Below are 25,534 nucleotides of genomic sequence, written 5' to 3' on the forward strand. Positions count from 1 at the left end.
CCAGGTTCCAGCATAGCCCTCACTGAAACTTCAGTGCTGTGGTCTCTTTCACTCTCTGTCTCTGGCTATGTCTCTGCTTCTACCTGAAAAATAAAAAGTGGCCCAAAGAAGTGAAACTGTTCACATGGCAGGTCCAGATTCAACTGTTCACGTTCCAGGTCCAGATTCTAAAAGTAAGTAAATAATAAATGTAGATTTACATGACCTAGTAGATAGTAAGACATTTCTTCCTAGGACATATCTCTCTGGCTAAGCACAAATTACTATTCCATGCCTCGGCATTGCTAGCAAAGACTCTTTATCCTAGTCACATAGGTTGCACAACATGCGAGAACACTGCTTAACTGTTAACCATCTATCTTGTGGTAAAGAAGAGGAGCATTCTCTAGGACTTTTCTTTCCATTTCTGGGATCCCTTAGTTCATAATCTTATTTTTATAAGATTCAAACAACAAAATTATCTAATTTTTTTATGATTATCTGTTTTGTTTTATTCACATTGGTTCAAAATACTGTAAGATTTTAGGGTTATAGTTACACACACATTCATAACTAGTCACTATACCTATATAGTTACACACACACACACACACACACACACACACACACACCTACTCACTATACCTAACCATCACCAAAACTCCAATGGCACAAGAAACCCTCCTACCAGCTATCCATCATTTTCCCTCTGACAATCACCATAGTTTTCCCAGAGTCTGAGTCAGTTCCACTATTATTATTTCTTTTCCAACTTCCTAGCACTCTTCTAAATCTTGTCATCCACAGGCTACTTATCAAATCACGTGAATAATTTGGCAACCATGCCTTTTACTTTTATCATTTATCACTTTGTTAGATGACATGGATGATTCATTCATCTATTTAGCTTCAAAAGAAAAAAAAAACTTTTGCTCCTACATTTCAGTGGCAATCACTTCCACCCAGCTTAGGCATATATACTAAATGCCTTATTTTTAATCAACAGGAACTCTGTTCCGACATTCAAAATTGTGAAGTTCTCTGACCTCCCAACCCACTTGCTCAGGCCCACAAAAACTCTTCTCCAGGATTCCACATTTGATGATCAACATTGTTGTTTTGCCTTTGCAGTTTCTAGCATCAACTTCAAGTCATCAGTCCTGACTTGACTGCCATCTTTCCTAAATTGTGATCCCCCTCTAACCATTTCAATGCACTTTCATGGGTAATTCTTCCTTCCTTCATTGACCTTCTCTCACAGCTGCCTTGCCAATCCTATTACCAAATCAACCCCACCATCTGTTAGCTCTCCTCCTCCTGGACTGCCAAGATATGCTGAGAAAATTGAATCACCACACTGATTGATTCTGCTACAAATTTATGATTTCCGATGTCGGCTAAACTCTTGGAGCTGCTTAGCAGACATATTACTCATTCCTGCTTGGCTCATCTTCCCATGCTATACAGCAGCTGTTGCCACCACACCCTCCTCAGATACCCTCTCACCCTCGGTCCCCTCAAACTCAACATATGACTTCATTTCCCACTGTTGAGAACATTGAGATTCTCACCAGTAAATTCCTACCACTCCCTCTCCAAATGTATTATCTTTACTCAGTCTACTTCATCTTGCATCTTAGAGAAAAGATTCTTATTCTGTTGTTTATCTGAACATTTGATTCTGTCCTACCTGCTACCTCCAAGACCTTGTATCATCAGTGTGACATTTCTTTCATACTACAAATCTACCTCAGTTTTCCTGTTTTTGTGAAGAAATCTGTCCACATCTTTTCAACCACCAAAGTGCAATTTCCTTTTCTTTTATGGAAAAAATTATTGGCAGATTACTACATATTCAATGTTTCTTCTTACTCAAAATTAGCTCCACAAAACTTCTCGCCTGGTTGGCATGCTGACAAAGCTATTAGAAATGCCACATCAAAGTGCCTTTTTACATTATTCAAATGTCTTAATCTGATGCTGGGAATTGGCCTTTAGTATAAAGTCATTAACTTACTAACTGCTAGATTTACGTAAGCTATTTAATGTCCCTAAGATGTGGTTAGATCACATTCAAATTGAGGACACAATATTCACTTTTAAGGACACCTCAGTTTTGTTTGAGCAAATGCCTTTTTGCTCACCAAAATTTTCTGTAAAGACAGCTATTTAAAGTATGTGATTCTTACTTAGTCAAAAAATTGACAGGTTACCCCAAAAAGACATTTCAGAATACTCTCTCTGGACTCTAAATAGAAAGTATGGTGATGAAATAGATTAACAAAGTTGTATTTAAGTCATTCTATAAGTAGGGCTTGAAAAAGATAATTTACCAATTCCTAATGGCTTCTATAGTTGCTTCTGATCTTTAGAGCTGGAATAGAACTCTTTTTTATTTATTTTTTTTCTTTTTGAGCATCTTCTTTATCTTCCCCTGGTAGTTTGCAGCCTTCACAATCCCCAATGCTACTGTTGAATTAAAATACTAAATGATAAACTTGGTTTCTATTGTTTGAAAATGATATCTTGTCCATTTGAAATGCCCCTTTCTTCCCTCCTATATGGAAGTAAACATGATTCATTACAAAGTTCAAATCAAAAAAATCAAAAACCTATTTCAACAGTTTACAAGTGTCTTTATTTTTCTCTTTATCTCTGTTGTCTTGTAACACATCTGACTCTTGGTGGTGAGTTCCTTGGAAGCACAGTAGCATTGTTCTCATATTAGTAACCCCAGTCTCATGTACAGTGTTTGAACTATAGCAGTAATGAATAATTAATCAAATGTTTCTCGCTTGTGACCATCAGAATAAAAAATCATTCTGAAATATGCATAAATAATATATGTAAACCACATATATGTGAAGAAGAGTATATCTTAAATATTTTACTTGCGTATATAGTTACACGCACATTCAAAATCATTCAGCAAGTTTATACTTTCTTTTTTAAAGTGTTCTTTTAATATGTATTTATTTATTCATTCCCTTTTGTTACCCTTGTAGTTATTATTGTTGTTATTGATGTCATCATTGTTGGATAGGACAGAGAGAAGTGGAGAGAGGAGGGGAAGACAGAGAGGGGGAGAGAAAGATAGACACCTGCAGATCTGCTTCACCGAGCTTGTGAAGCAACTCCCCTGCAGTGGGAAGCTGGGGACTGGAACTGGGATTTTTACTAAGGTCCTTGCGCTTTGCACCACCTGCGCTTAACCCACTGTGCTACCGTCTGACTCCCAAGTTAATACTTTCATACTCTATTGGATAGTGCTTCATCAAGGCAGTATATGAGTCAATGTTGACACTAGTTTTCCTAATACAATTACTTATGAAATCAGTAGAAATTATACTAAGCCTGGAGTATGGAATTATGAGCCAATGTCCACATTTGTGTCCAATAGAGAAACAATTACTGAAGCTACAATACCCCAAAAATACTTTTGATCCATCCTCACAGAGGGTATATGTTAGAAGATGACCCGAGGGCTCTGAACCCCAGCTACACCAGGACCAAGAATTTTTGTGACTGGAACCTTTGTTTCTGTCCATCACTGAGAAGGAAGATAATCTGGAGAACACCTGAGGAAGTCAGGTGTTGTTTCCCTTATGTGAGAGGGATAAGAATAAAGGAAGTACACCTGGAATTAGTAGCAGGCGTGGGTATGGCTTAGAAAAGATAAGAAGTAAATAAAAATAGCCTCAATTTTAGTAATATCTTTTAAAATTTATTTATTTAGTTTTTGTTATTGTTTGTCTTGCATCAGTGATATTTTTACTCATAAGAATTCAGAACTTTTGGGAGTCGGGCTGTAGCGCAGCGGGTTAAGCGCAGGTGGCGCAAAGCACAAGGACCGGCATAAGGATCCCGGTTCGAACCCCGGCTCCCCACCTGCAGGAGAGTCACTTCACAGGCGGTGAAGCATGTCTGCAGGTGTCTATCTTTCTCTCCTCCTCTCTGTCTTCCCCTCCTCTCTCCATTTCTCTCTGTCCTATCCAACAACGACAACAACAATAATAACTACAACAATAAAACAACAAGGGCAACAAAAGGGAATAAATAAATAAAATAAATATTAAAAAAAAAAGAATTCAGAACTTTGGTGGTGACCATTGTAGGTAGGTGGGGACACAGGTGGTGGGAGTGATGTGGATTTATATCCCTATTGTCTTAGAATCTTACAAATCACTATTAAATCACTAATCAAAAATAAAATAAGAAATAAAGGTTAAGCTCAGAACTGGAAATTTAATAATTGAAATAATTATAAAATATATTCAGTAGTAACATATTCAAATATGTACTCAAAGTTTACCACTTCTTGTAATACTAGCAAGAAATTGCAACTTATTCATGATTGTTAAAATGTTTATTTTAACCGACCAGTCAACGCCCATGTTCAGTGGGGAAGCAATTACAGAAGCCAGACCTTCTACCTTCTGCAACCCTCAATGACCATGGGTCCATACTCCCAGAGGGATAGAGAATGGGAAAGCTATCAGGGGAGAGGGTGGGATATGGAGATTGGGTGGTGGGAATTGTGTGGAGTTGTACCCCTCCTACCCTATGGTTTTGTTAATTAATCCTTTCTTAAATAAAAAATAAATAAATAAAATGTTTATTTTAATTAGATTTTAAAAAGTGGGGGTAGGTAGCATAATGGTTATTGCAAAGAGATTCTCATGCCTGAGGCTCCAAAGTCCGGGTTCAATCCCGCATACCACTATAAGCCAGAACTGAGCAGTGCCCTGGTGTAAAAAAAAAAAAAGATTTGTCTTATGCATGCAACAGTAAAGTTATAGGTTGATGGTGTTCCTTCTGAAACCTTTCAGAAACAATAATACTTCAGACAAACAATAGTTTAAAAAAATCTGGCAAACTAAATATGATTTATAGAGGAATATTCATAAATTTTGTGATAAAGTATAAAACAGATCTCTAGAAATACTTATGAGTGTGGGTATTTATCTGCAGAACCATGGGCTAAATAATGTGCATTTCCTAAACAATATGAAATATTAAGACTGAATTCAAAAACACAGAGTAAACTTACAGACTGTCTTAAAAAATTAATAACTCGAACATATTACTTATAGATAAAAGCTCTAAACTCATGTAATATCAGAGAATCCTTAACATGTTCTGGGAACTTTTTGTTCTAAATGATTAAAGCCAAATTTCCTCTACTGCAAATCAAGTCAATGGTTAGACAGAAAATATTCACCGAGAAAGCATCTACTCTATTACAATAGCTTTAATTGGAATCACTTGTAAAAAAAAAAAAAAAAAAGTAACTTCACAGATGGCACTTTCAGTATTAATGATCCTTAAAATTTCACTGTCACAGAACTATCAGAACTGTCTTACTATAAATGAATTTCATGAACTGCTTTATTTTTGAAAAAGAAAATATTGAGTCCTATAGGATACAGGACTGTGAAAATCATACCCTTACTAGTTGTGGCATAAACTCTTTCTTGGACTGGGTGTGGTGTGTCACAGCTAAACAAATTACTCTGGAGAAGAATGCAGGATGGTGGATAATGGACCTAAGTTGGGGGTCAGAGTGTTTTGCTCACATCTATCACAGGAAGATGAGAAATTGTATCCCAGTATCAACAACTGTACCATAAACCATTAAGCCATTAACAAAAGTGATTTTTAAGAATCTTGAAGTATATATGGAAACAGATCTCACTGAAAATAATGTCAAATAAAATTTTCTGAACATATTCTGAGATTTAAGTCAATGTACAGATTAATCAGTTAGTTTAGACAGTGATCAGGATACCTTGAAATGAAATGTCATGAATTTTGTGAGTGATAATTCTTTAACTTCCAGTATACAGATAAACTCCTAGGTATGATTTCATTTGAGATCATGACTTTTCATCACAAAAGTCTTTTTTTTTTACATTATTAGAGCAAAGGAATTTTCTATTAAAATCATACTTTGACTCTATCTCTTAATACCATATATATTATTCATGTATCACATATAAACACTTTAATGAAACTACATGTTCAAAGAAAAATTTTTATTATCAATGAACGTGAAAATCCATTACCTAATAGGAATTTCCTTTCATAATAATTGTATAAAGCCCATCAATATTAAATCACTAATAATTAAAATAAATAAATAAGTAAATGACAATCTTGTTAAGCCTCCTCCCTCTGGAGGAGACTGAACCTCCAAGCTCAGTGGGATTTTCATAAAACTATGTAGAGAGATGATTAAAAGGCACAATAATAGTACTGAGGCAAGATAAGAAAAAAAAAAGTCTCTAAGGATGAGAAATGTATCTGTGTCAAGAAATGACCAAATTTGGTTGACTCTACTTCTTATTCCACATAAAATGTGACCACTTGGTTTCACCATCTAAGAGAAATACGTCTCTATGAAAGAATGCAAATGTCTCGAGGGTTTTTTGCTTCGTAACTCTCTGGTGTTTCTTCTGTAGTACTATGAAAATGACTTCCCTAGCAAATCAAGGTACCACTCCCCTGTCTTCAAAATGTATGCTATCTTCTTAATATAAACTAAATCCTGTATATGTTTTCATCGTATTCAACTTTCTTTTATAGAATCGTTCCTTGGCATTCACTTGTCCTCTGTCAGACCCTCACTATAGGCACCATGATGTTATCACACCTGAGTAACCCATATTTATCTTAGTAACAACAGACTAGATGCAGTCTTGTGGCAGACTAGATGCTAAGTAACAGAAGAATATGTGCTCTAACGATAGACAGGGTTTGTGATAGATGTGCACAGAAATATAGATAAAACGTCAAGTGAGCTACTTAGCATTAAATATTTTTTAAGAAATTAATATGTTCAGCCCCTCAACTACTAAGTTAAAATAAGTAATTATTTACTGAACTAATATTATATATGAATTTTTACTTCATGTCCTAGAATCACACATATTCCTATTTCCAGTAATGAATAAATACCACCGTTTTTGTATTTACTGTTCTTCTACAAGAAAACTACTGTTGAAAATTGATAAGAGAAATATGAATTATCCATTGGGTCATCCCAGTTTGTACAAGTGTTAGTATAATAGAAATACCACGTGTGTGCACAAAACATCCCATCAATAAAAGTAGCAAACTCTAGGTTCTGTTGACTCATTAATGCCTTTGGTAATCAAGACAAACTTAATCAAAGAGGAAGCAAGGTAGGTAGGATTCATTCATTTAGGCAAGGTTAGAAAGAATTGCTAGAGGAGATAACATTATGGGATAGGCTAATTGACAGTAATGTTTGAATGTTTACCTAGCTTAGCTGAGGCATAAAGTTCATGCATAGAAAGAAAACAAAGATGGGAGGTGAGATTAGCGTCAGGGAAATATGACCCCAAATTAAGTAAGATATTTTAAACTTATTTCTTAGAAGTGAAGGGGCACTGTTTCTGAGTATGGTAAAGTATCAGCACATTATTCTGTCTGTGTAGGATTTGAGGACAAAAATACATGGAATACTTCATCTTTCTCTATTATATCTGAATCTACTACGTGTAATTTGAGAAAGAGGTTAGTAGCAGTTCAGCTATGGTCTCTGCCTAATCATGAGCTATTTTGTTTCTAGCAGCACATGGAAGAAAAAAATATTTTTAGATACATGTTTTTATAACCCTACATTGCTAGATGGCACAGTAAGTGTAGTAACTTCTAATAACAGTCATCAGGGCATATCAATTTCAAATTCAACTAAATAGAAAGTAATGGTGACTACTGGAAGAGCGTGCCAGTTTTTAAAAACACCTATGTGAAAAGCAGCCAGTCTGAAGATGGAACCAATTGTAACATATCATTTACAACGATTTAATAGAAAAAAAAAAGATGCTGCAAAATATTTGAAGAAAGGTGGAATTAAACATTTCCACATCTTGTGGTTAAACAGAAATGAATGGTTATACAAATGATACAGTATCAGTCGAAAAGGGACTGTTGCCATGAAAAAGGTTCTCCCTGCACACATAACAGCTGGACAAATCTCATGAATATAATTTCAATATTCAAAGAAAATAAAAGTGACATAATGTAAACTTGCTTAATTGCTCCACTGAAGTCTATACTGGAAAATAAATACGTCTTTCAGATATTTTTTAGTTTTATTTGAATGAATAACTCCATGATACTCATGGTATCAACTCAAAGATTATGTCGATAACTGATAACTTTTCTTATTGTGTCATTTTCAAATATGACACCTACATAGTGTGAACTCTCTAATGTGTACTTTCTACTGAGCCCACCACTGCCTGCTCCCTAGACAATCCTATATGAAATATTACTATACCCAAGAATTTGTTCTGCTTTCTATCTCAGTTCTTTTTAAGCCACCAGGTTCTAGATGCTACCATGATGCCAACCTGACTTTCCTGGGCAGATGACCCCACCAGTGTGTCCTGGAGCCCCACCTCCCCAGACCCCTGTCTGACTAGGGAAAGAGACAGGACGGGAGTAGCGATCGACCTGCCAATGCCAATCAATGTTCAGCAGAGAAGCAATTACAGAAACTAGACCTTCCACTTTCTGCACCCCATAATGATACTGCGTCCATATTTTCAGAGGGATAAAGAATAGGAAATCTATCAAGGGAGCAGAGGGGATATGGAGTTCTGGTGTTGGGAATTGTACCCCTCTTATCCTATGTTCTTGTCAATATTTCCATTTTATAAATAAAAATTATATAAGTTAAATATATTACTATACATTTAATGAAATTATAGGAAGAAAAGAAATTAAAAGGAATCACTAAGTGTGGCCTTTTTTAAATAAAGCTTTTATAGATTCAGAATTTCTACAACTAACTTTGAAACATGCTTCATTGAAAAACCAAAATAAATCTATTTAGCTAGCACTTTGCTTGCAAAAGATGTCCTTTCAAAGGCTTGCTAAACAACAAGCTTTTTAAAGTAAAGAATGTGAATTCAGTTACATTTTCTAGACATCAATTTAGATTCCCTTGAAAGATTAAGGAAAACAAGGTTTCAAATCAGACACACCTGCATTTTTTTTCCAATTTATTTATTTAAAAAATGGAAACACTGACAAGACCATAGGATAAGAAGGGAATAATTCCCACCACCAGAGCTCCATATCCCATCCTCTGCCCTGATAGCTTTCTTATTCTCTAACCCCCTGGGTGTATGGTCCCAGGGTCATTATGGGGTACAGAAGATGGAAGGTCTGGCTTCTGTAATTGCTTCCTCAGTGAACATGGGTGTTGACAGTTCGATCCATACTCCCAGCCTATCTCTCTCTCTTTCCCTAGTGTGACAGGGCTCTGAGGAAGCAGAGCTCTAAGACCCATTAATGGGGTCATCTGTCCAAGTCCGGTTAGTATCATGGTAAAATCTGGAATCTGGTGGCTGAAAAAGAGTTAACATATAAAGCCAAACAAATTGTTGATTAATCATGAACCTAAAGGCTTTTAGGTACACCTGTAGTTCTAACTCCATTCTACCTCATGACTGTTCTAAGACATTTGGAAGACCATATTGCTTTTTTTTTAAATTTAATTTAATTTATTTATTCCCTTTTGTTGCCCTTGTTGTTTTATTGTTGTAGTTATTATTGTTGTTGTCGTTGTTGGATAGGACAGAGAGAAATGGAGAGAGGAGGGGAAGACAGAGAGGAGGAGAAAAAGATAGACACCTGCAGACCTGCTTCACCGCCTGTGAAGCGACTCCCCTGCAGGTGGGGAGCCGGGGTTCGAACCGGGATCCTTATGCTGGTCCTTGTGCTTTGCGCCACCTGCGCTTAACCCACTGCGCTACAGCCCGACTCCCTTTTTTTAATTATTATCTGTTTTGTTTTGTTTTTCATAGCAGATAAGAGCTACCTATGGTACAGGTATTGCTCTTTATTGTATGCAGACCACTTTGTGAACCTCAAGTAGTAAATAGCTACATGATCTGGGTCATGTTTCTGTCATCCCTTAATAATAACTGCCAATTATAAATGCTGACTTTATGGCAGAGTATGCTATAAGTATTACATAAGCTAAAGCTTACCATATGGAATGTATCTTATATAACATATTGATTCATCCAAATTTCTTAATAATGCCATGAGAGTATTATATAAATATGTATATGTATATATATTTAAATATGTGTAAGATTAAATAACAACCAACATCTTAAGACTGATTCACAACTGGTGCTTTAAGCATCTTTTAACTCATGATTTATATATACCTTTGATTCTGATACTCGGAAGAGATCTAAGAAAAGAGAAAATACAGTAATTTATTATACTTCATAATTTTTTTTCTAAACCAAAAGATTATGCTCATATCATGTAATTTTCAGGTAGGAATGACACCAAAAATTGAATGGAAACTTCCTACTCATCTGAAGATGTAAAGATAAATCACATATCTTTGTGGTCATCCTAGCACAAATGTGTGCTGATTTTTTGATATGGGAAATTCAAAGAGCCTTTATTTTAGAAAGCTGTCCAATTAATTGCATGCCATCATTTTATAAAAATCTCTGAATTTTACATTATTCCTATTCCATTTGACAAAACTGTCTACTAAATAAAAGCGAATCAATTTGAATTGAGATGTTGGGCAAGGGAAAGAGTCAGGCAAAATTGAAACCAAATGAATTTGGGGTTTTGCATAAGTGATGTTAGTTTCCCATAAATATTTCATTCTGTATACAATAAAGTATCTGTGAAACACATAATAACCAAACTTGTGTTTGTTGCAAATGGCATCCATACATTAACTGCAAAAAGAGGCTACAGAAGAACTTCTGAAAGGGGGGAGGGTGATTTTAAATCTACAAAGTATCCAAACTTAACAGAAAACCAATAGCCTAATTATAACACCAGGAAGTAGGAAGTCAACAGATTCCAGTGAATGGGGAAGAAATTTTGACTAGGGATCTTAGCCAGATTTGTAAAATATTTTATTTCTTTGCACATTCTTAAATATAGAGGGCGTCAGGCAGTAGTGCAGTGGGTTAAGCGCACAAAGCTCAAGGACCAGTGTAGGGATCCCGGTTCGAGCCCCTCACTCCCCACTTGCAGGAGAGGTCACTTCACAGGTGGTGAAGCAGGTCTGTAGGTGTCTATCTTTCTCTCCTCCTCTCTGTCTTCCCCTCCTCTCTCCATTTTTCTCTGTCCTCTCCAACAACAATAACATAAATAACAAGAATAGTAACCACAACAATGATAAAACAACAAGGTCAATAAAAGGGAAAGAAAAAAAAAAGCCTCGGGAGTCGGGCAGTAGCGCAGCAGGTTAAGGGCAGGTGGCGCAAAGCGCAAGGACCAGCTTAAGGATCCCTGTTGGAGCCCCCAGCTCCCCACCTGCAAGGGAGTCGCTTCACAGGCGGTGAAGCAGGTCTGCAGGTGTCTATCTTTCTCTCCCCATCTCTTGTCTTCCCCTCCTGTCTCCATTTCTCTCTGTCCTATCCAACATCGACGACATAAACAACAATGGTAACTACAACAATAAAAATAACAAGGACAACAAAAGGGAATAAATAAATATTTATTTAAAAAAAGCCTCCAGAAGCAGTGGATTTGTGGTTCAGGCACCGAGCCCAGCAATAACCCTGCAGGCAAAAAAAAGATGAAAAGAAAAGAAGAAAAAAAAAAAAAAACCTCCAAAAGGGTTAATATATTTTACAGCCACCAATATTCATGGCTACAATGGCCATTTATACTGTTGTCAATGGCAGGACCAATCTGTTGGCATACAACTATCTTTGGCTAGGTAAAAACTTGCATTTCAAGTATCAAAGACAAACACAAACAATATGAATATCTTCTCACTAGGGAGTGGGGGAGGGTTGACACACTCCTTACATGTTATGTACACAGTAAGTTATTTCTAAGATGCATGTTTTCCCTTGTTCCTGTTCACCAGCAGAGTTCTATTGCAGCTTTCCAAAATGTAGCCCTTTATAAGTAATTCAGTGGTCCTCAGACCCTATAAATTTCATTAATTCAAAAATATGATCACCCTAAAAATTATAATTAAAAATTTTTTTTTCTCTCAAATTCACAGTAGGTTATTGTCTTTGATGTTTCAAAATTTGAGTCACTCAGGCATTTATTTGTGGTCACTTGGTATAGAAAAAAACATGTCGTTTGACAGAGTTGCAATTATTTCCTACATTTTTAATTCATAGAAATATTTGTAAGCATTCAAATACCTTTTGAAAATCTACTCTTGAGTCAGGAAAAGTATACATGTACATTCCCTCATGTATCAAACCCAGGGTTAGGTGGATGTGTACCACCACTGACTGATTTCCCTTTTTGGCTCAACCTTTTAATATGTTATTATTTCACTTTGTGAAAGAGCAAGCAAACTATCACTCCATCATCCAGAGAATTCTCATTACTATTCTCATGTGATGCCAAGACTGAACTCAGAGTTTTATGCATGCAAAACAGATACACTACCTCTAAGTCACCTCCAAATCATTTTTTAAATTAATACTTAAACAGTGTTTTATTCGAGAAGTAATGATTTCATATTATTATTATTATTATTATTACCATCAGGATTATCACTGGGGCTCTACATCAGCATGAGGAATCCACTGCTCCTAGCAGCCATGTTTCCCCCCCTGGTAAGTAATAATTTACAGGACAATTACTGTTACATGGATATAATCTCTAAGTTTTCTATGGAAGGTGTTTGCACACTGATCCTACCACCAATGAAGGTTGTCCTACAACACAGTGCATTTGCATTGGATCTCCAGAGCCCATTTAACCTTTTCCTCTAACCTCCTCTCACATCCAGCCCAAGTTTCCCACTATGTTTTGCCTTCTCATCCTTGTTTTTTAAGTTTCACCTATTAGCAATAACATCTTTTATTTTTTATAATTGAAAAAAAAAGCAATGTTTTTAATTTATGGAAAAGGATTAGATACTATTTAGGTATGTAATCTCAAGGACTAGACCCAGAATCTCACACATACAAGATATATGTTCTACTCAATGAGTTAACCACCTTGGTTCCAAAAAATATATTTAACTCTAGGGGCATATGAAGTAAGCAACAATAATTATGAAGATTTCTTTCTTTTTTTTTTTTTTTCATTGTTGCCATTAGACCCACTGGGAATAGGATGACTTAGGTCATAAGATGAAGCATCCTGCTAATTATACAGCTAATTAACTGGTGCAGAGACTATACTGAATGGGATAGGTTGCTATATTACTTTGTTATAATTTTGTGTCATTTTCACATGGTAACCAATCACAAATTTCTAACCCTCTTATCATGCTCTTTAATTCAAATCCAAATGGTAGTTTCAGGTGGCAAGAGCACATGATTGCTGAGAAATATTACTTCAAATTATAGATTCAGCTTCTTCCTCATATTAACAGTGTTCTATTGAAAGATAAAAAGATCAGAAGCAACCAATAGCACAGCTATATACAAGATACTGGGTACTGTACAGCAAACCCTAACTAAAGGACTTTTCAAAGTTAACCCAATTACCAATTAATGTGATGATAACATTAACTATCGATTGCCTTTTTGAACCCTAAGACAGCAGGAACCTCACATCTCCAATATAGAGCCCCTACTTCCCCCGGTCCTAGAACCCTTGGATAGGGCCCACTTTCCAGTATGCCTCTCCCAGTCCATATCAAATAATATTGCATCTGCCGATCACAACCTAACCAACGCAACGATTGCCACCTCAACATGCTTCACTTCAGACTGTGTCCAGAGACTTCACGTGTGGAATGACAACCCTTCAGCTTCATTACTCAGATCAGACCTTTCCTTTCATAGTATACTCTAATTCCATCTCAGGTGGTTCACTTTCTAACAAAGTCCCATAACCTAGATATACACCAGTTTCTGTGAGAGAGAGCATATGTTCACACGTATCCGTAAACTACTGCAAAATATATACCTGAAAACAGAAGTACACTAGAGTTTGCAGTGAGTACCCCCCCCAACACTTCCTCTCCACTATTCCAACCTTTGGGTCCATGATTGCTCAACAATATGTTTGGCTGCGTATGTTAACTCTCTTTTCAGTCACCAGGTTCCAGATGTCATCAGGATGCCGGCCAGGCTTCCCTGGACTGAAGACCCCACCAATGTGTCCTGGAGCTCAGCTTCCCCAGAGACCCACCCTACTAGGGTAAGAGAGAGGCAGACTGGGAGTATGGACCGACCAGTCAACGCCCATGTTCAGCGGGGAAGCAATTACAGAAGCCAGACCTTCTACCTTCTGCAACCCACAATGACCCTGGGTCCATGCTCCCAGAGTGATAGAGAATGGGAAAGCTATCAGGGGAGGGGTGGGATATGGAGATTGGGTGGTGGGAATTGTGTGGAGTTGTACCCCTCCTACCCTGTGGTTTTGTTAATTAATCCTTTCTTAAATAAAAAAAGAAAAATAAATAAATAAATAAATAAAAAGAAAGAAAGATAAAAAGATTCTCAGTTTAGGGAATTCTTGGTATTCATTTGAATAGATCTCTCAAGTTAGAACTAATCAGAAGGCATCCTCCATAAACTTACAAAACTTACTTATGAAAAAGGCAAGGCATTTATGTGACCATTTACCATGAGATTTTATTGTATGATTTTTGTTTGTTTGTTTTCACACAGAGCAGCTTTTTAATGTCCTGTGTGATTGGGGGCTAAGGATAGACGGACAAACGGACAGACAGTCAGGCATGGAGGTCACACTGGGCAGCGCTCAGTCCTTCTTGAACTTCCAGTTGATGTAAGGCACCCAGTCCAGCACCAGCTGCCAGTCGATAACCCACACCAGCCCCACGGCGCCCACTGCGGCCCCACATGCCAGCCGTGGAGGCCCAGTTCTGGGCCAGTAGCTGGTATCGCGGCCCCTGGAAGCAGGTCAGCATGGTGGCCTGTCTGGATGGCACACTGTGCACACGCAGCGACCAGATTTTAGTGTATGTTCTAAAGATGTATTTATATATGTACTTTTTGCAAAAGAAAGATTGGAGCTGTGTTCTATTATATGTGGTACCAGGGATTAAATCTAGGGTCTCATCATGTCTCTTGCATGTATGTTCTGTTCTCTATCTGTTAGACAACCTCTCATATGTCCCAGACTACAAAAGGGATTTTTATTAAAACATCATTTTTGTATGTATGTTTATATACACACACACACACACACACACACACACACACACACACACACATATTCTTTTGAGTTACATGATTTAGCAATAAAGTTTCAATTTCAGGTTCAAAAATATGACAGATTTTCAATAAATATGCAGGAAGTTTAAAAAGTCAATCTGCAGAAAGTGAGAATACACTCTATGCTCTTGAAATATATTACCAAGAGGCAGCCAGTTTCTGATCTTTCTGGATTATAGATACCAATTGTCTGCTTCTTTCATGACTCTGACACATAGGGCTGAAAAAAAAAAAAGAAAAAACACCTCTTTGTTGACCTGCCTTTACCAGCAAGACACAGAGAAGAAAGATTAGCACCCCCCACACACACACACACTGTCTGCTGAAACAGAATTTTTACTGACAGAACTGGACAGTAGCAATTAGAAAGGAGGCTGAGCTGTACCTGATCTCAAAATGTCACTCTTTTAAAATAGGAAATGCTCACTTCTCCCCCTAATGTCTAAGGATGCAGTCTAAGAAGAAATTCATTTTTAATGGCATTAATTTGCAAAGCACATTTGAAGTTCAAAGAACGCAGCACAAGATAGATTATCATAGCAGTTATCAACTACCAGAAAGTATGGAATAGTCAACACTTGCATTTAAAAAATATAAAATAACTGAAACTTATGGCCTAGTAAAGTGGCTTTATTCTTTTCAGATGCTTAGTTCCTGCACTGTGATACAAAGTTAAAACATATCTGTTTTAAGTTTTCAAGTGCTTGTGTTATATATTCCCAATAATACAGAGCTGTTTCAAAGACCTGCAATTTCCATAGTCACATTTATTATTTAAAATTTTATCAAAAAATTATTTTAAACAGGCAGCACAGCCTTTTCAAGGATTGTTTACTTGTTTTATCTTTTGCAATATGCTTAAGCAGCTAATGTTTATGCTATATATGAACTACACTGGCTTAGCAGATATTAAACAGTACCCATTTTTATGCAGTCCATTTTCTGCCTAGAGCAGAATTTTGAAAATAAAGTCCTCATCATTTGTAGTACTATCAGCTATATGCAAGGGACAACAACTAAAAGTGAGAATCTTAGGTTGTTTGTTTGTTTTTAAATTTTTTCTTACTTATTCCCTTTTGTTGCCCTTGTTGTTTTATTGTTGTCATCGTGGTTGGATAGGACAGAGAGAAATGAAGAGAGGATGAGGAAGACAGAGAGAGGGAAAGACAGACACCTGCAGACCTGCTTCACTGCCTGTGAAGTGACACCCCTGCAGGTGGGAAGCCAGGGGCTCGAACCGGGCTCCTTACACAGGTCCTTGTGCTTTGTGCTGCGTGCACTTAACCTGCTGTGCTACCGCCTGACTCCCGAGAATCTTAGGTTTTAAGATAAGCTGACAATTTATCTTCTTAGTTTTTACCTTTTTTTTTTTTTTTTAGTCAGAAAGGGAGAGAGCCAGAGAGAGTTAATCTTCCTCAGTGCAGGGGGCGCTCATGCTGCATCCTGAGTCAAGCAGATGGCAAAGCAGAGCTCTAACCAAATGAGCTATTTTGTTAGCTGGCTATTACTGTTGTTACACTCCTGATCATCAGAGGAAGTTTATTCCCTTATGACTATGACTTAAGGATCTGTAGAAATTGTTCTTTGACCTTTAAGGTAGTTTCATCACTGGATTGTGACAAAGGTTTGATTTCAACTTTCACAGTTTCCTTCCACTTGTCTATTTCGGGGGTGGAGGGGTGGGAGGTGGGAATCGCAGCTCTCAGAACTCTAAGATTTAAATTGTAGCAGGCCAGAAACTGGCGAATTTCCCTGGAGGGCCTGTAGCCGTGCAATTTTACTGAGTTCAGTTTCACACTATAGTGTATGGAGAATATTGAGAGCTCTGCTGTTACTCTCTCAGTGAAGTGTTTTTTGTTTTTTTTTTTTTTATTTCACTTGTGACAGTGATATTGAGCTTATTTTTGTTCATAAACATTTCAGTTAGCAGCCACTATATTATTAAAAAAAAAAAAAAAAGGTGGAGGGTAGATAGCATAATGGTTATGCAAACAGACTCTCATGCCTGAGGCTCCAAAGTCCCAGGTTCAATCCCCCGCACCACAATAAGCCAGAACTGAACAGTGCTCTGGTTAAAAAAGTAATAAATAAATAAAACATTAATAACTACCAGGAATCATCCAATCCAGTGCACATAAATACAACTGGATAAATACAACTTAATAATCACAACTAATTTATGAGAACATCTGTCTTATTCTTTTTGTATTATCATACAAAAGAATAGAAACAGAGATATGTAATTTGCCCTTACGCCACTTACTCTGCAAGTGTGTGAACCCCATCATACATCTTAGTGACTGGGCTTTCTACCATTTAACATATGGCATTGTAATTAATCTGCCTGTCTAGACATTCTATTAGACTAGGAACTCGGCCATGTTCAGAGAACATACTTGCCACTTTCCTCACTTCATTCAAATTTAAGTTGTAGGCTTCATTTTTGAAAAGTTAATTCAAGTATCGCATAATTAAGTAACATACTTTGAGCCCAGAAACAAGGAAGTTAGAAAATAATTGTTCTCTGTTTACAGCATTCAAAGATGACTGCCTATTCTACTCATCCGATATTTCCATGTGCTTTTCTTATCTACGTGACACATGCTAAATCTAGCTCCTTCAAATTTACAGAGGTATGATCCAAGTAACCACAAAATTCATCTTTGTAGCCCCATATAGTTTCAAAACTTAACTTGTAACCCCACCCCCACCCCACATTTAACAGTTTTGACATGAAAGCTCTGTGGCCTATATAGGGTACAGGGAAATAAAATCCCTCTGCTTCTCTGGCTCTTTGTTAGTACAAGAAACTATGAGACAGAAAGACCAAATTTAATTGCATACAGGTGGATAATTTGCAAAACTATAAATGCTAAACCAAAATGTAGGAATTATACCCCCATGCTTAAGTGATCAGACAGTGGTGACTGCAATAATAGAGCAGAGACAAGTGAAAGAGGATTGCCGAAGTAAACTCTATGCTCCAAAAAAAAATTTTTTTTTCTCTTTTTATTAGTGACTTAACAGTGTTTTTAACAATTATAAGATTTCAGGGGTACATTCTCATACCTTCACAAGATGTGTGAATCACTATGGCCTCCACTCAAATCATTATCTTCTCCTCCCAGGCCGTGTCTGTTTTCTGAACATGCCCTTAAATTTAGGTACTCTACATTCTTTTTTATGTTTTTTAACTACACTTATTTATTTATTTGGATAGAGGTAGTCAGAAATGGAAAGGGGAAAGAGAGATAAAGAGACACCTGCAGTCCTGCTTCACCACTCGTGAAGCTTTCCCCCTGCAGGTGGGGACCAAGGACTCAAACCAGGGTCCTTGGGCCCTGTAACATGTGCATCACCACCCGGTCCCAGTAATCTACATTCTTTAAAGTTATGGTAATAGCTGTTCCTAAGCCCCACAGAAACTCAACCTTGGTTCTGCACACCAAAGTGATAAATATTGGCAAAAGTCAGTTCTGGATATCTTAAACAAAATCTACTGAATATTTCAGAAGGTTCCTACACCCATCTGTTAAGTGCATGTTCTGCAATTTTTTTCCCAGTTATTCAGCTTTCTACATTTTTTTAAAGTCCCTTGGCCCTAATTTTCCACATCTGCAAAGTGAAGGTCATGACAACAGCAGCATTAGAGTAACTAATTTATTGATTAATTTATATATTACCTACTCTTGAGACGACTCATAGTTGCTTAAATTTTAAAAAATATCAAAGGAAAACTAAAATCAGTTCAACTGAATTTCATTTACTAAAATAGGTCATGGAATTATAACACTTAAAAATAATAGTAATAATGATCATCTATAACCCAAGTATTTTAATCCTTAGTAATATCCTTTTTGGTTTCATTTTGTTTTGCATGAGTATGGTTTTTAATCATAAGAATCCAGTCAGATAATGGATTATGAATATAACTTTTAGTTCCTAATCTTTATTCACAAGTGCTTCACTGCTTTATATTGCCATTCTTTAAAGCCAAATTGGGTTTTTTTTTTCATTTTTCATTTTTTTTAGTAGTTAGAAGCAAGGCAAAAAACAAAGATTAGAAATTATTTTGCAGATAGTGGGAAATGGGAGATTTGGTAAGTGAAATCTTCAAGTCTTCTGTCTTGATTTCTCATCTTGCAAAGTGAAAAGTAAACAGACAGACGTTTATGATGTTATACAAAGTAGTTCCAGAACTGCCCAGGGCTTGTCTAAATGAAAGAGTAGGGTGTGATCAATTATCCCCCTGAGGATCCCTAAGGATGACTCGTACCACTCCGGTGATTTTGAAAGTGAATCTTTTTTGACAAGTCAGTATAATATATCTACTTTTATTTTGCTTCCTACTGTTCTTCTGACCTTTCTCAGATGGAGAAGTAGCAGGAAATGAAAATAAAAGTGCCTTTTTTCTGTGTGAGGCAGTATGCAACTAAACATAAATGGGGAGATTATAACCACTGCAAGACTCCTCTGCCTGTTGCTTCTTCTAAGAGAATTACACCTAGATGAAAGAACAATAAGCATCAGGGACCACTGTGTCCTTCCCCTCTGAACCCAACCAAGCTGACCTGAATCCAGAAATGCCTTTGAAGTCAGGGAGACCTTTATGTGCTGATCAACCCTTGTGTGGTAAGAAAAATTGGTTCTAGCACTTTAATACTGTGCCAGAGAATATATTCAACTCAGTCTAGAAAAAAAGAAAGAAAGAAAAGTAAAGAAAAAGATTTTAGTATATTATGAATTGAGTGGACTCGAGTGTCACTTGGCTCAGTTAACTCTATGGAATGTATTGATCCCAGAACATGATTATACCTGGGTACATACTTCTATTCAGCCAAACTAAAGATATGACAGTAACAGTAAATTCATGTTTTCTCTTGGTCTTACCCATTGGGCCGATATAAATGGAAAATAGAATGTGACTCCTTTAAATAATAATGCATATTATAATTCAGTAGTATTATCATGATAGGCACTAAATATGTCATATGGTAATATGTGGAAGTTATTGAGATCTTGGAAATAAAGAAACGAAATTTTAAAATTGGTCATGCAGTCTAAGTCTATCATTTATAATTGAGAAAACTGAGCACTTGAAAACTCAAAACGTTTATCCATTGAGTCTGGCTGGTTAGTGGCAGAGCAAGGGGAGTCGTCTGACATTAAAATTGCTGCTAGTAGAGTATATTTTTGCTCACAAACTTTAGAAATTACTGTTGGCATTTTTTTTCTCTTGATCTTAGGAGGTGCTTTTTTCTCAAATTGTTAAGATGTTAGGGTCATTCAGTATTGAGTAGGTGAATTAATCTGGATGCCTGAAAACATGTAATAACTACATTTCCCAAGAACCTGAGAACACTTTGAAGCAGTGGTATTCACCACCTGAGCAAATAACAAAGCACCATGTAAATATGTATTGGCTAATCAGAAATAACTGAATGCTATACTTCCTTTAAAAGGGGGTGTGTAAAATTCTAGGTCTCTGTGCTCTGGTCTAGTTCTTGTCCAGTTGAGAAGTAATTATAGAAGCCATAGCTTCCACCTTCTGCACCCCATAAAGAGTCATGGGCCCTTTGGAATATACCTAAAATAGGCCTACTAACTATATACAAAATGGAGACCCCTAAATCTTCATCTGCACTAATCCAGCCTTTAGGTTCATGATTAGTCAATAATTTGTTTGGCTTTACATATTAACTCTTCTTTCAGCCACCAGGTTCCAGATGCTACCCTGATACAAACCAGACTTCCCTGGGCAGAGGACCCCACCAATGTGTCCTGGAGCCCCACTTCCCCAGAATCCCACTCCACTAGGGAAAGAGAGAGACAGGCTGGAAGTATGGATCGACCTGTCAATGCCCATGTTCGGTGGGGAAGCAATTACAGAAGTCAAACCTCCCATTTTCTGCACCTCATAATGACCCTGGGTCCATATTCCCAGAGGGATAAAGAATAGGAAAGCTATCAGGGGAGGGGATGGGATACGCAGTTCTGGTGGTGGGAATTGTGTGGAGTTGCACCCTCTTATTCAGTGTTTTTTTGTCAGTGTTTCCTTTTTACAAATAAAAATAATTAAAAAAAAAAAAGGTCTTGGTCCATACTCCCAGAGGGATACAGAATAGGGTAACTCTAAGTGGGGGAGGGGATACGGAGCCCTGGTGGTGGGAATTGAATTGTATGGAATTATACCACTCTTGTCCCACAATCTTGTCAATCATTATTAAGTTACAAAAAATGAAAATTTAAATTAAATTATAAAGTAAGCTTTTTGCTCTCACATTTAATTGATAAAGAATCTGCTTATCAAAAATCTGTGCTCCTACCCTTGCGGAATAATCTCTAAAAGGGGGCAAGAACTCACTATAATTGTTTATGATATTCTCTTATCCCTGTAACAAAGATATAGAAAATTTATTTAAAAAAACAGAAAAATGAACATATTTTATGTTATAATATGTTATGAGACTATTAAAGGAGAAAGTATAGGCATTTTAAGAAGAAGAAGTTACTCTTTTATTATTCTGGTAACAGAAAAATATTCAGTGCAATAGAATTACACAGTTTTCTTTCTTTTTTTTTACATTTAACTTATTTTCATAGCATAAATAAGACAAAAATCCCTGTAATAGGTAGGGTACCAACTTGAGTTGATTGTCACATACAAAGAAGAGGTAAAAACTTCAACTAGAAAATCAATTATCAAGATAAAGAGAAAGTAATACAAACACCAGAGAACAACAATTTCAAAATTGTTATGGCACATGGTGACTCAAAAATATGTCATCTATTTTAAATATTTACTATCTTATTTATAGTAATCATGATTATTCATTATATCATTTGGGCTGCAAAAAAAGATTATTTAAATGCACGTGATTTATTCGTAGAATTAAAAGGTTATCATTAGAACACAATTTTTTTCCAAAGTCACTTCTTGATGCTCATCCTCTCTCACTAACCGAAGTAGCCTGAAACAGTGTAACTTTCCAACTGTCTGCAAACTAATTCCACAGGATCCTACTCTCTATTTGAAGACACTGGAACCTCCCTAAGTTAAATGGCTCAATTGCATTCAATATTATATTTAATTGGAAAACCTTTGTAGTAGTCATTCTATTTTAAAGTTGCTTCCTTTGTGAATGAACTTTAATAATAACATATATGGGATGGCTTAAGACAGTTTACCCTACGTTTTTACATTCTAGGTAGCAAAGCAAAGTGCAAATATTAGTCCTTAAGCTTTACTTCCTTCCATTTGAATACACATAAGAATGCATACTCCGGATTCAGGTGGTAGCGGGTTAAGCACACGTGATGCAAAGTAAAAGGATGGTTAGGATCCTAGTTTGAGCCCCTGGATCCCCACCTGCAAGGGAGTCGCTTCACAGGCAGTGAAACAGGTCTGCAGGTGTCTCTCTGTCTCTCTCCCTCTCTATATCTCCCTTATCTCTCAATTTCTCTCTGTCTCTATCCAATAACAAATAAATAAAAATTATAAAAAAGGGAGTTGGGAGGCAGTGCAGCGGATTAAGCACAGGTGGCGCAAAGCACAAGGACTGGAGTAAGGATCCCGGTTCTAGCCCCAGCTCCCCACCTACAGGGGAGTCACTTCACAAGAGGTGAAGCAGGTCTGCAGGTGTCTATCTTTCTCTCCCCCTCTGTCTTCTCTTCCTCTCGCCATTTCTCTCTGTCCTATCTAACAACGACTACATCAATAACAACAACAATAATAACTACAACAACAAAAGACAACAAGGGCAACAAAAGGGAAAATAAATTTTAAAAAATATAAAAAAAAAGAATGCATACACATACACTCACACCCATACAAAAACCAGACTATATTTGTACAGTATCTCCAACTAAGTGAATAAGATAATGCAAAGATGTGTTTCCGGCATGCAATTCATCCTTAAAACAAAACAAAACAAAGCAAAACAAAAGAGTCCTCCCTTGTATGCATACTGCATAGAACCACACATTTAAAAGGCCAGATTCCTTTGAGTATAATGGCCATACATTCCTTGAACATTCATGTGTTGCTGTTGTTGTTTTTCAGAAATTCTGTAAAATTTCTGTGGCATACACTGTGATTTATCTTCTGCTTTTACACCATGAAAAACCTTGTTCCAACAAGTATCAGCATGACCTACAGGTTATTTATTTATTTTTCCTCTCTCTGTCATGTTCACTACTTCTCACTTTCCCTGATTGGCAGAAGTTTTTCTTCATAATGTCTTTATCACACAGTCAGCTTTTCTGGGAACTCAGTCCTGAGGTATACACGTCCATTTCTTTGTTGATCTAGCACAGGCTCCTACATAATATGTTCAGTTAGTTCAAGCAAGGCAAAAGAAATCACATCTACACTCATGTCCACACTATTAACTCTAAACCATAACAGGATATATGACTCCACTCTTTGCTTGAATCCACTGAAGTGCAAACCGAAGAAAAAGGATTTCCTTCCTGTTCTTTTCATACTCCTGAGTATGATGATACCTGATTCTGCTTCTCCAAGTAATTGATACGATTGCAAAACCTCTCTCACATCCCTTCTTTTTTTCCATGTTGAGAGCTGACTTATTTTTCAGTTGTTCACCAAGTATAATTTGATTCTTTTTAGTAGAGATTGTATTTTAAAGCCATTTTTTGTTTTCTTCAATATCTGAGCTTCATTTTAATCAGCTAGTGATCCTGCCTTTTTGGGAATCGATCTCTTTTTACCCAAGACAAATTCAGGCCTCTTAGGATCCAACATACAGAGTTGGAGCATTACATATGTTTCACTTACGAGCACATACATTGATTTTACACGATTCCTCAATGTGGCCAGGGGGGTTCTTGGTCTGCACTGTATACACCTACAAAAAATACAAAAATATATATCTGCTTTACAGGGATCTGAGTAGGGTTTTGCTAACCTAGTTCCAAAGACTGGGATGCACATGTTGGCAGATGGTATTCTTTCTTCTTTCAGAAGTCTTAAAGTCCTAACAGTACTCACTATAATTAACAACCTCAGGGCACCTAAATCAATACTTCTGGCTTCTCCTATGGCTATTGTCTCTGACAAGAGACATTTGGTATGGTAAAAGAAACACTGAAATAACTGTGCTTCAGGCATCAAGCTATACCAGGCTATGAAGAATGGAATAGGGAGGTCATCGATACTGTTTATGTCACAAACACGAAAAAGGATAGGATGGCCATTTTGTTGTTGGGCTTTTATAACTTACATAGCCCTAAGATCTCAGGGGCCTTAGTTCATGCCCTTCAAGCTACTTTCTAGTGTTCAAATGAAATTTTAGAGGGTTCAGTTTCTTTATAGACCAATTAGCAGGCTATTAACAAATGGCTTCCTGGTCTCTAGGTAAGAGTAAATTAGAGTTCTCTTCAAAGTCATGCCCCAGAAAAGGGCAATAATTTTCAAATTTATATCTAGTTTGCACAAATCAAAACGGCGATAAACAGTCTTTCAAAATGTGTTAGTGTTAATGTTCGTTTTAAATAGTATTAAATACTCCTCTAAACTTGAATAAGATCAAGAGTCGAATATCTGCTCTCCCTGTCAGAAGGTATGCAAAGGATTGCCTTTAGTAAGTCTGAATAGTGACAGAAAGAAAATGAATCACTTCCTTGGAAAACATGCTTCAGTTCAAATGGACACATGCCCAAGAATTAGGTTCAAGTAGTTCAGTTGATTTTAAAGTAAAAAATCAGCACACAAAAAAATCATTTAGAAAAGAAATATATTCTTTATTTCTTTCACTGATTGACCAAATTCATCTTTAAGAGTAAATGATGTAGGTGGACAGGCGGTGGCGTACCTGGTTACGTGCACATATTACCAAGTGCAAGGACCCGGGTTTGAGTCCCCACTTCTCAGATGCTGGGTTTCTGCTTCACAAGTAGTGAAGCAGGTCAGCAGGTGTCTGTCTTTCTCTCCCTCTCTCTATCCCCCCTTCCCTCTCAACTTCTCTCTATCCTATCAAATAAAATTTAGGAAAAAAATAAATAAAAATAGGTCTCTGGGAGCAGTGGATTAATAGTGCTGGAGCCTAACTCCAGCAATTACCCTGGTGGCAGTAAGAAAAAGAAGAGGGGGAGGAGGAAGAAGAAGGAGTAAACTATGTGGAAAAGTAACTAATTGGACAATCATTCTATCCAAAGAGCAGAAACACTTAAACATTGTTCCAATTAAAGATTTGTAAACACATTAACTATGAGTTTAAGTTATTTTTAAAAAAACATATTAATTTTAAATAAAAAAATACTTTTCCTAAAAATAAAGTATGTCATTTCTCTACCAATTTTAAATGTTAACATAATATTTAGCCAATTGTACAAGCAAACATGCT

General features: G+C 36.7%; 1 protein-coding gene and 1 pseudogene across 9 annotated transcripts in view; both read right to left on the minus strand.

Moving 5' to 3' along the window:
• Nucleotides 1–25,534, minus strand: part of PCDH7 (protocadherin 7) — a 509,559-nt gene that overhangs the window by 410,316 nt on the left and 73,709 nt on the right. For 5 of the 9 annotated variants that reach the window (XR_009549043.1, XM_060188237.1, XM_060188236.1 and 2 more), the window contains exon 2: nt 23,978–24,037. The exons of the other annotated variants lie outside the window; for them this stretch is intronic. Coding sequence is in view for 4 of the 5 variants with exons in the window: in XM_060188237.1 (XP_060044220.1) it covers nt 23,978–24,037 (60 nt within the window). In the remaining variant the exon portion in view is untranslated. The remainder of the gene's footprint in view (nt 1–23,977; nt 24,038–25,534) is intronic. 9 annotated transcript variants of the gene reach the window in all.
• On the minus strand, nt 14,100–14,863 carry LOC103110127 (cytochrome b-c1 complex subunit 10-like; annotated as a pseudogene).

Source organism: Erinaceus europaeus, chromosome 3 (assembly GCF_950295315.1).
Source record: "Erinaceus europaeus chromosome 3, mEriEur2.1, whole genome shotgun sequence".
Taxonomy (NCBI): Eukaryota; Metazoa; Chordata; class Mammalia; order Eulipotyphla; family Erinaceidae; genus Erinaceus; species Erinaceus europaeus.